Source organism: Camellia sinensis, chromosome 3, assembly GCF_055761805.1.
Source record: "Camellia sinensis isolate YWXY chromosome 3, ASM5576180v1, whole genome shotgun sequence".
In the NCBI taxonomy this organism is placed as follows: Eukaryota; Viridiplantae; Streptophyta; class Magnoliopsida; order Ericales; family Theaceae; genus Camellia; species Camellia sinensis.
In genome coordinates, this window is record NC_138963.1 from 91,079,673 (window position 1) to 91,093,573 (window position 13,901).

The 13,901-nt window shown below is 33.1% G+C and overlaps 2 protein-coding genes across 2 annotated transcripts; both read right to left on the minus strand.

Moving 5' to 3' along the window:
- Window positions 1–2,185: 2,185 nt before the first annotated feature.
- Window positions 2,186–7,294, minus strand: LOC145821679 (uncharacterized). Its single transcript, XM_082918229.1, has 6 exons — window positions 6,942–7,294; window positions 4,762–6,704; window positions 4,162–4,250; window positions 3,942–4,051; window positions 3,799–3,859; window positions 2,186–2,296 (listed from the first exon to the last, which is right to left on the minus strand). Exons 1-6 carry the CDS (start codon window positions 7,292–7,294, stop codon window positions 2,186–2,188), a joined length of 2,667 nt encoding a protein of 888 aa, XP_082774355.1.
- A 72-nt stretch (window positions 7,295–7,366) lies between these two features.
- On the minus strand, window positions 7,367–9,052 carry LOC145821681 (uncharacterized). Its single transcript, XM_082918230.1, has 4 exons — window positions 8,941–9,052; window positions 7,821–8,749; window positions 7,519–7,702; window positions 7,367–7,419 (listed from the first exon to the last, which is right to left on the minus strand). The coding sequence occupies exons 1-4, from the start codon at window positions 9,050–9,052 to the stop codon at window positions 7,367–7,369; spliced, it is 1,278 nt and encodes a 425-aa protein (XP_082774356.1).
- Between the last annotated feature and the right edge of the window lie 4,849 nt (window positions 9,053–13,901).

Below are 13,901 nucleotides of genomic sequence, written 5' to 3' on the forward strand. Positions count from 1 at the left end.
AACCACAAGGGGCAAGTCGTATTTTAAACAAACCACAGGGAGTGTATTTGTAATTTACCCTAATTTTTAAATATATTTTTTCATTTTTTGTTTTTTCAAGTTTTCTTAGTTTTGGTGATTAAAGATACTGAAATTTATTCATATTTTATATTTAAATTATACTTTTACATGAAAATCTAATATCTAATAAATATTAGAAAAAAAAATTTATAAATTCTAACGTGTACTATTTTTTATTATTATATATTATTATTATTATTATTATTATTATTATTATTATTATTATTATTATTATTATTATTATTATTATTTTCCAAAAGGAATACACAACAAATTATTTTTTAAAATTAAAAATTAAAATTAAAAAAGTATTAAATTAAGTGAATCTAAAAAGAAAATAAAGGGTTTATTAAAAATTTTAAAAAAAAAGAAAATAAAGGGTTTATCAAAACAAAAATTTGAAAAAACAAATCAAACCAAACCAAATGCTATAAACTTTTATTTTTTAAAAAAAAATCACTAATCTCTAATTTTACACAAATTATTCACATAGTATTTTCAATTTTTATGTGAATTTAATAATTTAATTAAATAATGGTGCATACACACAAAAATATAACACTAAATGTCTGCATTATGATGAACTATTTAATTATGAATAATTAACTTTTCATTGTTACCTGTATTATATTGTTGTAAAAGATTTCACATATTACTTTTGTGATATCTTATATGTGTCAATGTCTGCACACACACACACACACACACACACACACATATATATAAATTTATAAATGTTACTGTATTGATACATTGTCAATTTGTAATGTTATATTACCATCGGATACTTTAATGTTCTAACATGTATTGTTTTAGTAATATAGTTATATTTGCTAAAAAAAAATTGCGAAATTGTATATTATTCTCCTATCAACTTATATTCAATACATATACACATACATGTCATACAAATAAATGCCCATAACAAGCACTTTTAATAACAAATTAAGATTTTACAAAACACTTACATCACGCAATAATTGTACTTTTATATATATTTTTTTTTACGACAACCGTATATCAATTGTATATTAATGGCTAATATTATATTTTTCATCATGTAAGATATTTGTGATGCATGAAACGAGACTTAACAACTCTTGATGTACAAAAATATATTACATATTGATATTAATACATTCTTACACCAATAGTATGCAAATAATATGTAATAGTGAGTTTAATGAATTGTATTATGAGATGAACTATTAAACAAAATTGTGTAATTATGCAATTAATTTCATACTTTTAATTGTATTACATATACGGATTATGAAAAATTGAAGTGGGAAGATGATAGAAAAATATTTTTGTAATATTATATATTTAAAGGACGAGTTTATGTTTATCATTTATGATAAGATTGTGATATCAACCATTTAATTATAAATTAATGTTTATGTTTATAAAATTTTTCATTTATCATTTAAAATTTTCAACCGAGTATGTATTCATTTCCTACTTAGTTGTATTTCGAATACAGATCAATTTATTCATACAAGTCTCTGTACTTTATAAACGTATCACATACTAATTTAAGAGACGCGCATAATTATAATACTAGTCCCTTTACAGAGCCCGATTTATTCATGCTCGAATTTGGCTCGAAACCCAAAATGACGTCGTTTTGAGTTTCAATTTTTTTTTTTCTTTTTTCTTTCTCACTGGAAGAAGAAGAAGAAGAAGAAGAAGAAGAACAAGAGAAGAAGAAGAAGAAGAGGAAGCAGAACCAGAACTAGAAGAAGAAGAAAAGAGAAGGTTCATCAACATCATCATCACAATTTTTAATTTTTTTTCCCCTCATCTACAGATCCAGTAGAAAAAAAAAAAAAACAAAACAAAACAAATCAACATCTTCATCAACACAGCACATCTTCATCATCAACATCTTCATCAACACAGCCAACAAATTTTTTTTCCCCCTTCATTTTCAGCTCCAGATCCAAAAAAAAAAAAAAATTCATCAACGTCTTCATCAACACAACACATCTTCATCATCAACATCTTCATCAACACAGCACATCTTCATTATCAACATCTTCATCATCAACACCTCCAGATCCAGAAAAAGAAAAGAAAATATATATATATATATATATATATGAGAAAGAAATCGTCAACATCTTCACCGGCGATCACCATCAAAGCCATCACCGTCTTTTCCCCTTCTTCTCTCTTCCTCTTCTCTTCTCTTCTCTCTTCTCCTCTCCTTTCTCTCGCTCTCGCCTCTCTTCCTCTGTATTCAAAAGCAACACAGAAAGAAAGAATGAAAAAGAAAAAAAAGAAAAGAAAAGAAAAAGAAAGAAAAAAAGAAAAACGAAACCCAAAATGACGTCGTTTTGGATTTCGAGCCAAATTCGAGCCCCTGATTTCAAGCCCTCAAACATTTCTCTTATAATACTGACAGTTGATAAAAAATCACATGCCACGATCAACGCATATGTCCAACTACTAGTACACACAAGGTACCGTGCACATTCAACACATGCTCTCCCCAATAATTGGAGAAGAAGAATCTTTTACATTGTGGGTGTTTGGAAAGTTATTTTAGTAGGCTAATTTAGTTTTTGGCTATTTTAGTAAGCTAAAATTTTTATGTTTAGGAAAATGATTGGATTTTTTTTGTAGTTGGATGTGATGTTTGTGAGAAAAAAAGTGAAATAATTATGAATTTGATGTGACATTTTATCTTAGTGGCTATTTTAATGCTATTTTAGTCAAAAAAGTTAAAAAACCTCTTTCCAAACACCCCCATTAGGTTTATATCTGGGTAAAAAAATTGAAAAAAAGTTTAAATCCATATATATATATATATATATATACATTCTTTTTAAATCCATTTCTAAATCCCCATATATATATATATATATACTAGCGGCCGGGCACACGCGATGCGTGTGCAAACTCGTTTAAAATTATAATATGATTTTGATATTATTTTTTCAAATAATATACATATAAATCATATGAATAATTATGTACAATGTAACATTTGATATTAACGTATTTGATAAATAAAACATATGCACATTACAATATGTACACGTGTTTTAAAAATTGAAATATTTACTAATCTTAACTTAAAAAACTGTACAATAAAAATTCATATAAAATCTAAATTTGATAACATGAGACCGGAGATCCTGCAAATCCTGCAAATATATATATATATATATATATATATATAAGATATATTTATCATAAGATTGCTAATAGTATACATTGATTAAAATTATATTTTACGTTATGAAGCATAATTATACATAAGTTTGGTTTTATAATTGGCTTATTATGTATAAAGACACAAAAGGTAATTATTGTGTTAATTTTTTGCAAACAAAATCTAAAAATTAAAAACTTGCATATCGACATAGATTGACATCGTTCATATCAAATGTCACGTTCAATGATCTCTTCAAATTGTTTTGATGCAATTTTTGCCATAGATCTATGACAACATTAAACTACAAAAAATAAGATGGAATTGACCGAAAATGAAGTACGTAACTTTAGTTATACATACAAACCTATAAGTAGATTACCTTGTAACAATGTTGCACATATATTTGTAAGCTTTTAATTTTGTATCATTCGTTGCCTATAAAACTGAGGAAAAATATCTCACTTCCTTGTAAGTTGATTGTTTGGCAAATTTATAAAATCTAAAATTAATTTGTAAATTCACAAATATGAATATATGAAGCGTAGTAGTAAAGTTCATAAGACTTGATCTTTTACCACATATATGTCTATATTGTCTTTGCTGCATATACTTGCTCTATCAGATATGATAGGATTTCTATAAAAAGATTACAATAACTATTAGCAAATGTAACATATTGAAATTATTCAAATAAAATGCCACAAACACATTATCATACCGATGTTGTCGTTGCCTCAAAAGCTCTGGCACAATTAATTTTTCCAATTGTTTTTTATCAACTTTAATAGAGACCTTCCATCCAAGACTGTATATGGAGAACTGTTTGACCTACATTAACTTAAAAGGTATAGTCAAACTCAAAATATATGCGAATATTGTCAGATTAAATAGCAAAAATTTTACAAACATTAAATTTTGAACATAAGTGAAGCCAATACCTGATTTTTAACTTTCTTATCTGCAACCATATTTGCTTCCTCTTGATAATTCTCCCAAAGCTGAAGTAGCTTTATTTTTTCAAGTATTCCTACAATCAATAATTATATGAGGATATATTATAAGTATATTAATTGTAGATTTTAAGAAATGACATAATATAAGCTGAATAAGAACTTATTTAGTACATACCTCATGTATCTATAATTTGGTAACAAAACGTCTTTGTAGACTACATTGCGGGTATATACTCCTTCTTCATTATTAACTGAACCCTTTTTAACCAAGACTTTCGTTGTTTGATCTGACACCCCTCGAGATAAAGCAACATATAGTTGCCCATGACTAATACATGATCCAGAAGGTAAATTCCCACATGTGGAATTGTTTGACCTTGTGATTTATTTATCGTCAAAGCAAAACTAAGGCGAACTGGAAATTGTGTGGGAGTCATTTCAAATGGAAGTTTTAAGTTTTCCGGAGCCTTTAATGGAACGCGATGTAGGAAACTCTCGTGCCTTTGAAATGTCCTGTTAAAATCTTTGAATCTATGAAATTATCGTTCAAAGCTCGACACAGTAGCCTTGTGCCATTGCACAAACCAGAAGAAGGGTCAAGATTCCTCAAAAGCATAATTGGGGCTCCAACTTTCAAATGCAATGCATGTGGGGGCACTCCTCCTGGTGAAATGGAATTTAAAAACTCTTGTTGATACAAATTTTGGGTATCATTTTCAACTTTATCAAATGAGTGGTACACTCTTGATTCTCCTGGAAATCTCTGAATGATTTTCTCATTGAGCATGTCGACATCTTCATTGCGAGGAGTTATTATGCCCCTACTAACCATATACTCGGCGTCAAAAGAATGGTTTATGATATCAGGATAAATTTCTTCTAATAGTTTAACTATTGATTCTTCGCCATTCCATGGTATTGCCATCGATGTTGGTACTTTGACCATTTCATCTATAACGGTAGGTTGTACACCATTTCCAACAGATAAAAGTAATTCACCAAACTGTTGGTCATTTATAGAGCACATGTTTTGCTTTAAACGAAGTATTTGAATGTGACTCCAAAGAGGTGATTTGACTATCGATGCAGCAATAGTTTCAGCTTTTGTACCTTTAGGAACAACTTGAAGTACTTGTCGAAAATCACCACCAAACACCATAATTTTGCCACCAAATGGATAATCCACACCAGTGATGTCTATGAGTGTTCGATTCAAGGCTTCAAAAGCATAACGATTTGTCATTGTAGCTTCATCCCAAAAGATGACTGTTGCACGTCTAATCAGTTCTGCCAAATTTGATTGTTTAGTAATGGAACACACGGACGAAGCCTCTGGATTTAAGGGGATCTTGAATCTTGAATGGGCTATCCTTCCACCAGGTAAAAGTGTAGCTACAATTCCAGAAGTTGCTGTTGTAATGGCAATTCTCCCTTGACTTCTCACTGAGGCCAATAGTGCACGATATAAATATGTCTTTCTAGTTCCTCCTGGGCCATCCACAAAGAAGATTGCACCAGTATTGCATTCCACAGCCTCCATGATTGAATTGAATGCTAAGTGTTGATCACTATTTAATGTGGCAATAGAATTTAAGTCTTCTCGAGGAGTTACAATGGAAAACTCATCTTGTATGACCTTTGGAGCTGTTGAATTATCATCCAAATTCATTATCATCTCAGGCAAATCGTATTCTGATATGTTCTTATTATGCTGTAGCAGGAGACGGTTTATATCTTGCAGGGTTTTGTTAAGGATATACATATTATTCATACTGTTTGAAGATATGTAATCTTCAATCAAGTAAGGATAAATTTCATCCCACAAACTTCGCACCCCTGTTGGCACACAGTAAACCAAAATTGTAACGAACAATCTCCTTAAAGCTGATGGCATGTGCATGGTTGCAGCTTCTAACAAACATTGTCGTATGTTATCATCATGCTCTAACAAACCATGATGTTCAGCTGCTTGTTTAAAAGTTGGGTACGCAATTCCATTAACCATTAACAAATGATCGAATGACTTTGGTCCTCGGATATGATTGAGTAAAATTCTCAAGTAAAATCTCTCCCCTTCTGATGGCGAAACTGTGTAAATTCTACCAATTACTCTTTGATGGTTCAATCTCAACTGCCAAATCTTTGCATTATTGCACCATCTATAGTGTTGCGGTATCTCTCGATATAAGTATTGATTTGCAGTTTCATCATCAACATTTAATTGAAAGAATTGGGTAAGCATTGTTCTGGAATAATACTCATCGCCTAAAACATTTGTGATGTCTTGAAACGTATAAAATCTCACTTGCTGCTTATTTGGTAAGTGTATTTGGAGGCGTTCTACGCTAGGAGTCATTTTGGTCATTGAGAATTTGAATATTTTCCACAATGCTTCTGGAGCACAAACCCATCTTCCATCTATGAGCTGTTGTACTTCGTCATAATTAGGACCTTGACGAACTTCGAATGCAACACGGTCAGGCCCTTTATAAACATATTTGTATAAATACTTCACACATGTAACACTACTGCAAATTTCAAGATTGATATGACAATCATATTTCAAGAGCAACCATGGGCTGTATGGAATGACCCAACTATTATCCACCTAGACGCTTGGATTACTCTCTACAGGAACTGACTCCCCTTCTCTTCTTCGATAAATAGGATATGAATCGTTTCCAAGTGTAGTAATTGAAGAAAATGGCTTTGGAAAACGTCTTTTGCACCGACCATTTGTCATACATGGGGACCATTCATTGTACATTCCACATGGGCCATGTATCATGTGTTTCAGAACTGCACTATATAATGTAGGCTCTAATCTCTTGTCTGGAATTTCAGCTCTGACAATGTTATCATAATCATCAGGAGTGCGTAACTTATCATTTTCATCCAAAATAATGACCATGTGGGCATGTGGTAAGCCTCTTTTCTGGTACTCAATAACATATGCATATGCCAGAACCTTCCCGAGTACATGTTTTGCAAGAATGTCGGTCTTCATCTCATCAAATTTTGAATGAAATATTCTTGTTAGCAAATCATGACGATCATGTGGTGACTGTCCAGGTAGCAACTCAGCTTTAATTTCAGGCCAATTTGGATTGCAAGTCATCGTAAGGAAAAGATCAGGTTTTCCATACTTTTGGACCAGAGTCACTGCATCTTGATATCACTGATACATGTCTCATGGGCTACCAACAAATGACGATGGCAATATTGTTCTACGACCAACATTACCTAAACAAATATTTCACAAAAGGAAAAAAGAAATTGTATGTATGAATATAAACAAACATGCATACATGTAATTGTAATATCGTATGTGACAATTTGTACCTCCATAATTTTCACCAGCATGTATTGCATCCAGAAGACCTTGATAAAAATCTGCTCGAATGTGATTCTGATGAGTACGTATCCATCTTAATTTGTTGGACTCAATCTTCACGTAATTATTTACAACATACTGCTGTAAGAGACGACCTCCTCGAAGAAAAAGAGATTGATCACCAGGGCGAATCTGAATTGATAGTATTTCAATACTTATAAATAATTAAAAGTAAAGATTTTATACGAAATAATTATAGATTGAATAACTTCAACAAAGTAATTTTTTAATATTATGTATACGTCGTTACCTGTAGCATATAAGAATAGAAATCACAACATGTTACTTTTCTGCCATCATTACTTCTGGTATTTATATCCCATCCATATGAATCATAGGGTAACAACAGAGAATACTGTAATGGATCATAGTATCTGACAATATCAGAAATATTTAGGAGGTGACCACTGGTTGATTGGACAATGATATCTCTTGGTTTTAAATTTCCAGCTTCTTCGCCACCTACTAAAACTACAGCAACTTCAGGAGCAGTATGAAGGTTGTATTGGGGCCTATTACATGGTTGCTCTTTGATTTGAAGTCTGCATTCATGTATGTCTGGACGCTGAGCCAATTGGCGAAACATGTGTACAAATGGATTATGAGTATTTAAAATATTCTTTATCTTGTCAAGCAAATCCAAGTGCAATTCTTCATTTTCAGACATTCGATTCTCATTCTCGTAGTCAGTGTCATAAACATACAGTTGCAAATATCTCGGTCTATTGCTAGAATTTGGTAAGAGACTCTCAATCTTATGATATATGGCTCCTTGTGCACGAAACGTGTACACACCTCGAGTTCTTGTTGCTAAGTTTTCATCAACATGAACACCCATTGAAGTGAATGAGAAAACATGATTGTAGGCTCGAATATTTTGTCTGAAATGACGACCTTCCACTGTTTGGTCAGAGAAAATATCAATCATCTCATTTGGAGTTGTTACTGGTGGCAAAATAATTGTTCCATTATTACAACACATGGTAGATGTTTCACGGTGGAACAATCTTGCGTTGCAATGTCTACATGTAGTTGGAGCAGGGAACTGCATTCTTTGGAAATCACTTTCATGAAAATTTCTTGCACAATTATGATATCTCCTATGGATAAATGATCGATTATCTGGAATATCTTCATCACTCAAAGCATCTTGATTGTGGTCAACATGAGGGATATTTCCTATAACAATACATGTATGATGTATGGGTTTATTATTAACATAATAGTATTTATTTGAAAGTGTTTGAGTTTCATGTTGAATATTAAATGTAATTGTACTGCATATCATATTTGCATGATCATATTTTTTACATTTATTTTAAAGGTTGTTTATTTTGTAAAAGTACTTAAACTAAATAAATTATTTGTACCTTCCATCTGAACTTCGCGAAGATCTTGTCTGTTGCCACTTGTGCTTCCATGCTCATACGTCGAATGAGTAGGTGCATATCGGGGTAAGTCGATATGTGCAAGTGCAGTCATTCTACTTTCCCGTCTAAAAACATTACTCGCAACCAAATTGCCTTCTTTGTGAATGGTTGGCAAAACTGTTACTCGCGGCCTACGCCATCCTGTTCTATTTCTTCTTGGGATTGCATCGAAAAAGTTTAACATGCATCCTAGCAGTTAAAATTATAAATAATAAATTAAATGAATATTAATGTCAAAAGTGTAAAAGTTTACAAAAAAAAAATGTTTATAACATTTGAATACTTACTACTTGTTTGTGCATTCGTCACATTATGTACTTGATTTGGATGAGAAGTTTGTTCGATATTTTCAGATATTTGCCTTCTTTGTCGATAATTTGTTTGTCACCTTGCAAGTTGTTGTTCACGTTCTTCAATACTCAAAGCAGCCCTCCTTTGTCTAGCATAATTACGCCAACTTTCCCTTTGAATTTCTCTTTGTTGCACATTAGAGGTCGCACTTTCTTCGCAAATAAACAATCTTCGCTTGCGCTGAGCAACACGACGTTGCTCCAATCTTACTGAGCGTTGTTCAGTGCTTAAGTTTTGAAGGTGTAACTGTTCGAATTCTCTTTGTGGTTGTTCAGTTTGAGCATTTGGTTCCGAAGCTGAGCGTTGCCTCCTCTGTTGTAGGTATAAACGACGTCGTTCACGATTTTGTTGTTGTACATGTCTCAAATTTGATGTGTTAGGGTAATCGTGATTCATTTTTCCTAAGATTGTACGCAAACTAACACTTACGCAGATGAAATCCAGCTATCTTTAAAATGTGCCTACATTATATAAAATTATGTAAGAGGCAGTTATAATATATTCACAATGCGACTCGTATACTCACAATATAATAAGCTTTATATTTTTATGTAAATGTTTTCATATGTTTGTTTTTATATTTTTATAATGCATATTATTTTAAGTACTAATCTCATTTTGTGGAGAATTAAATAAAATTGCAAGTGAAAGAGATTACCTAGTAATGATGTGCCAAAAGGACTCTCATGGAATTCCCATCAGAAACCACGTTGATCAGGCGTGTTTCCAAAAGGACTTCAAAGTAAGTTCACCGGCTATGAATATTATCCAGGAGACTGAATCCCATGCTCACATAAATGCAACACATAAGTCCTAACTTCCATGATATCTATATGCAACGTCCTCACAATACGTAGTAAACCCACTGTGGTAAAAACCACTTCCCACGAGCCCAAAGTATTCGAACCCGGCTCGCTCTGATACCAAGTTGTCACGCCCCACTTTTTATTACTCGAAGTATTACCAATTTCATTTACTTAATTCCATTTCAGAGATAACATGTGGAAACAAACTCGTACATCCAACTCGTAGAAGTGAATAATATTACTCTCATTCGTATGCAAGTAAATACAACATGGGTATAATAAATAAATTGCCCTCAGGCTTACAACATTAACTAATCAAATGAAGGGTACAACCCTTTTACATATATGGCGTTCCGCCTACAACAAAGAGGCCCCGTGGCCAACAAATAAGAAGATCCAAATATTGTAGTACATCCTACTAAACACCTGAAAAAGATTCAACAACGTGGGATGAACATATAGTCCAGTAGGGATCTAAACATGTCCTTCAACAATAACAACATACAGATAGCTATGATCATGAATGCTCAATCTCATACAGGAATAGTAATGTGTCAGTTTATACAAAATATACATATATGTATGAACTTTTCTTGAAAACAACCATTTCACTCAACGCCATAGGCGATTCAATTCTCCTTTCCTTTCATTAACCCCCGTTCCCAATCTTTCATAACATTAACAATTCCTTAGGGATAAAATTCACTAAGCCCACTACTCTCTTCCATTTTCCACACATACTATAGATGTGCCTTTTCAAAACATGTTTCTAAAGTGTTCGGTCTCCTTCACGTTACCAAAAGACAGAAGGCATTTTGGTTCATTTGTATTACTATCATAACTATACATGCATATCTTTGTAAAAAAAAAAAAAAATTTACAACCCACCATCATGTATACAATCAACCAATGGAGTAACTCGGTCCTCCGAACTGTAACCAATCAAATCCATGATATTTTCAGTTACAACGAAACAACAACAATCCCACTTTGCTCTACTAGCTATGCGCGTAGTAAGCCAAAGTTACACCTTTCACAACAACAAGCCAGTTTACCAGGCGCTAGCTGGAGGGGTATGGTACCTTCGATTATTAGCGCAGACAGTTCTCCAGGCGCTAGCTGGAAGGTCACGGTACCTCTGATTATTAGCGCAGGGTATAACACCACTAACCAAATGCAACAAAGCACAACCAACATGTATAACACATATACATAAACCATCCAGATACAAACAATGTGTTAAAGTATATGAACACATAACTACCTCTTTCCGAGCAAGCATACATATATAATGTATCTCAACAATTCATCACATATGATGTTCCATTAACAATGGTATAATGTATACATGACAATTCAACACAACCGTGTCATCCTCCACCGATGACCAAGGACAAAACCTCTAGATGCAAATATTTAGTACACCTATTAAGAACTCAACTACTATGAGGCCACAAACTCAACAACAACATTAACATGGTAGTTAAAGCTACGATTCCCCACAAGTGTGTGTTCGACACTCAAGATACAACATTTCAATGTTTATACTTATTTTAGAAAATACCTTTCCCATTTCACAAAACGAGTTTCCACTCACTTTTGCTTTCACAAAACTAACTTCATCTTTTTTTTGTTTTCACAAAAGTCAATTCCATGGACAATAGAACCATGATTCATTTTAATCCATTACATTCTTTCCAAAGCCATTCCAAACTAATTACGCAAATCAGGTCAAAATCCTTAAATTAGGGTTTTCCTCCCTCTTTCTCAATATTGACCGAAAAGGCTCAATCAACTACAACCCACAACATTGACCTCATTTTAATACCCAAAATACATAAGTGTTTGCCCACAGATCAAAACCCCTCTTTTAATTTATCATGACATATATAAATTAGGGCTCTTCTATATTTCAACAACAACATGCTATTTCACGCCACAAATAGTCCAATGAACAACCAAAGACAATAAGTCCATTTTTAATCAACCAACTCTAGGTTCCCTCATGATTTTCAAACAAACCCAACATAGGTATGGTTTTCATACAATACAAAACTACCACATGTCTATCTATAGACGAAGTATTGAAAAAGAGCAAGGAAATCCCTACCTCAAGTTCGGAGCTCAAATGGAGGAGATGAGGAATCTCGAAGTTGCTCCAAATCTCAAAATTCCCAGATCAAAACGAAGCCCTCGACGATCAACACACCTTTTACAAAGGCTCAAGGTGACGAAAACACTCCTACTAGATCAAACCCTAGAGAGAAGTTAGGTTTCTAGTGAGAGAAGCTCTCCAGTGGAGTTTTAGAAAAGTAAGAGAGAGAGTGTGGATGTAAAAAGTGATTTAAAATAGCCCAGCTGTCAACTGATATACGACTCTCCCGCTCGAGCGGAGAACACAACGCTCAAGCGTCAAGGACAAAAGCTAGGTACGCTCGAGCGCAAGAAGGCCCGCTCGAGCGCCAAGACACAAGAATAAAGTACATCCGCTCGAGCGCGAAAACCAGTCCGCTCGAGCGTGGATTTCTCCTTCCCAAAACTTACACCAAAAAGTACCACACACTCGAGCGCTAACAAGTCCGCTCGAGCGCGACCCGCTCGAGCCCAAGAAACCCACTCGAGCGTAGAAAACACATCTGCAGAATTTTTGCAGAGGCACGAAATACTAAACTGTGAAAACCCCGCTCGAGTGCAAAAAGACTCGCTCGAGCGGACAGTTCAAAAACTGGGCAACAACAATGGGAGCTAAAGCTCTACCAACCTGAAACAACCGAACCCAACACGTTCTAAAACTCAAACAAAAGAGTTTAACGATCGACAACACGATAAGCACAACTACCAACTCCACGGAACCGCATCCGGAAAACAACAGAACATAAAAGGGATAACCGGGATCGCTATACCATCTATTTACAATCCTACCACACCAGATCAAATCTCTTTTCTTTTCTTCCTCAGAACTCCATTGCAACTGGTGATGAGAAGATGAACCTAGAAAGTCTAAGAATGACTTCATAATAATAATCACTGTGTTTGGTTTGAGTTTTCTGGATTAAGTTTTTTGAAAATTGACTTTTTTGATTTTTGTGTTTTTTTGTTTTTAGTGAATATTTTTTAAATTTTAAACATTTTTTTTTACTTTTTTAGATGCACCTTACTTAGATGTATCCAAAAAGTAAAAAATTTGTGAAAAATTATTTAAAAAAATTAATAAATACATAAAATACAAAAAATGTACAGAATTCTTGTATTTTTTTTTTTTTGTATTTTTGGTATTTAATGAATTTTTAAAAGATTTTTTTTACAATTTTTTTACTTTTTAGGTGTATTTATGTTAGGTGTATCTAAAAAGTAAAAAAATTGCTTAAAATATTTAAAAAATTCAGTAAAAAACAAAAAAACACGGAAAATGTCACAACCCAAACCCCCCCTATGGGTTTAGCACCGTAACCGGTCAGTAATCTGAGATTACCGAAGGCCTGCTTAACAGTAATACAGTAAAACAGAGTACAGGGGCCTGGCGGAAGCCAATACAGTAAATAAACAATGTCTAATGAGCTGTGACAGTCTGTATGTCAAAAAGACTTTTCATATATAAATATATATATATACATAGTGCAGAACAGTATGTACAACATTTATACTCATTCAGATCAGGGACCTAATCCCTATTAAACAGTACAGTAACAGTCTATACAGTCTATACAGTTAACAAAACAGTTACAAAGACAGACGAGGGAAATT

Coding starts and splice junctions, on each gene's coding strand:
- LOC145821679 (XM_082918229.1), bottom strand. CDS start 7,294: ATGACTTGCAATCCAAATTGGCCTGAAATTAAAGCTGAGTTGCTACCT. Junction 6,705..6,941: donor ATACATGGCCCATGTGGAAT/GTACAATGAATG, acceptor TGAAATTTGCAG/TAGTGTTACATGTGTGAAGT. Junction 4,251..4,761: donor GAATCTTGACCCTTCTTCTG/GTTTGTGCAATG, acceptor TATTGATTGTAG/GAATACTTGAAAAAATAAAG.
- LOC145821681 (XM_082918230.1), bottom strand. CDS start 9,052: ATGACTGCACTTGCACATATCGACTTACCCCGATATGCACCTACTCAT. Junction 8,750..8,940: donor TCGCGAAGTTCAGATGGAAG/GTACAAATAATT, acceptor GTATTGTTATAG/GAAATATCCCTCATGTTGAC. Junction 7,703..7,820: donor TCTATTCTTATATGCTACAG/GTAACGACGTAT, acceptor CTATCAATTCAG/ATTCGCCCTGGTGATCAATC.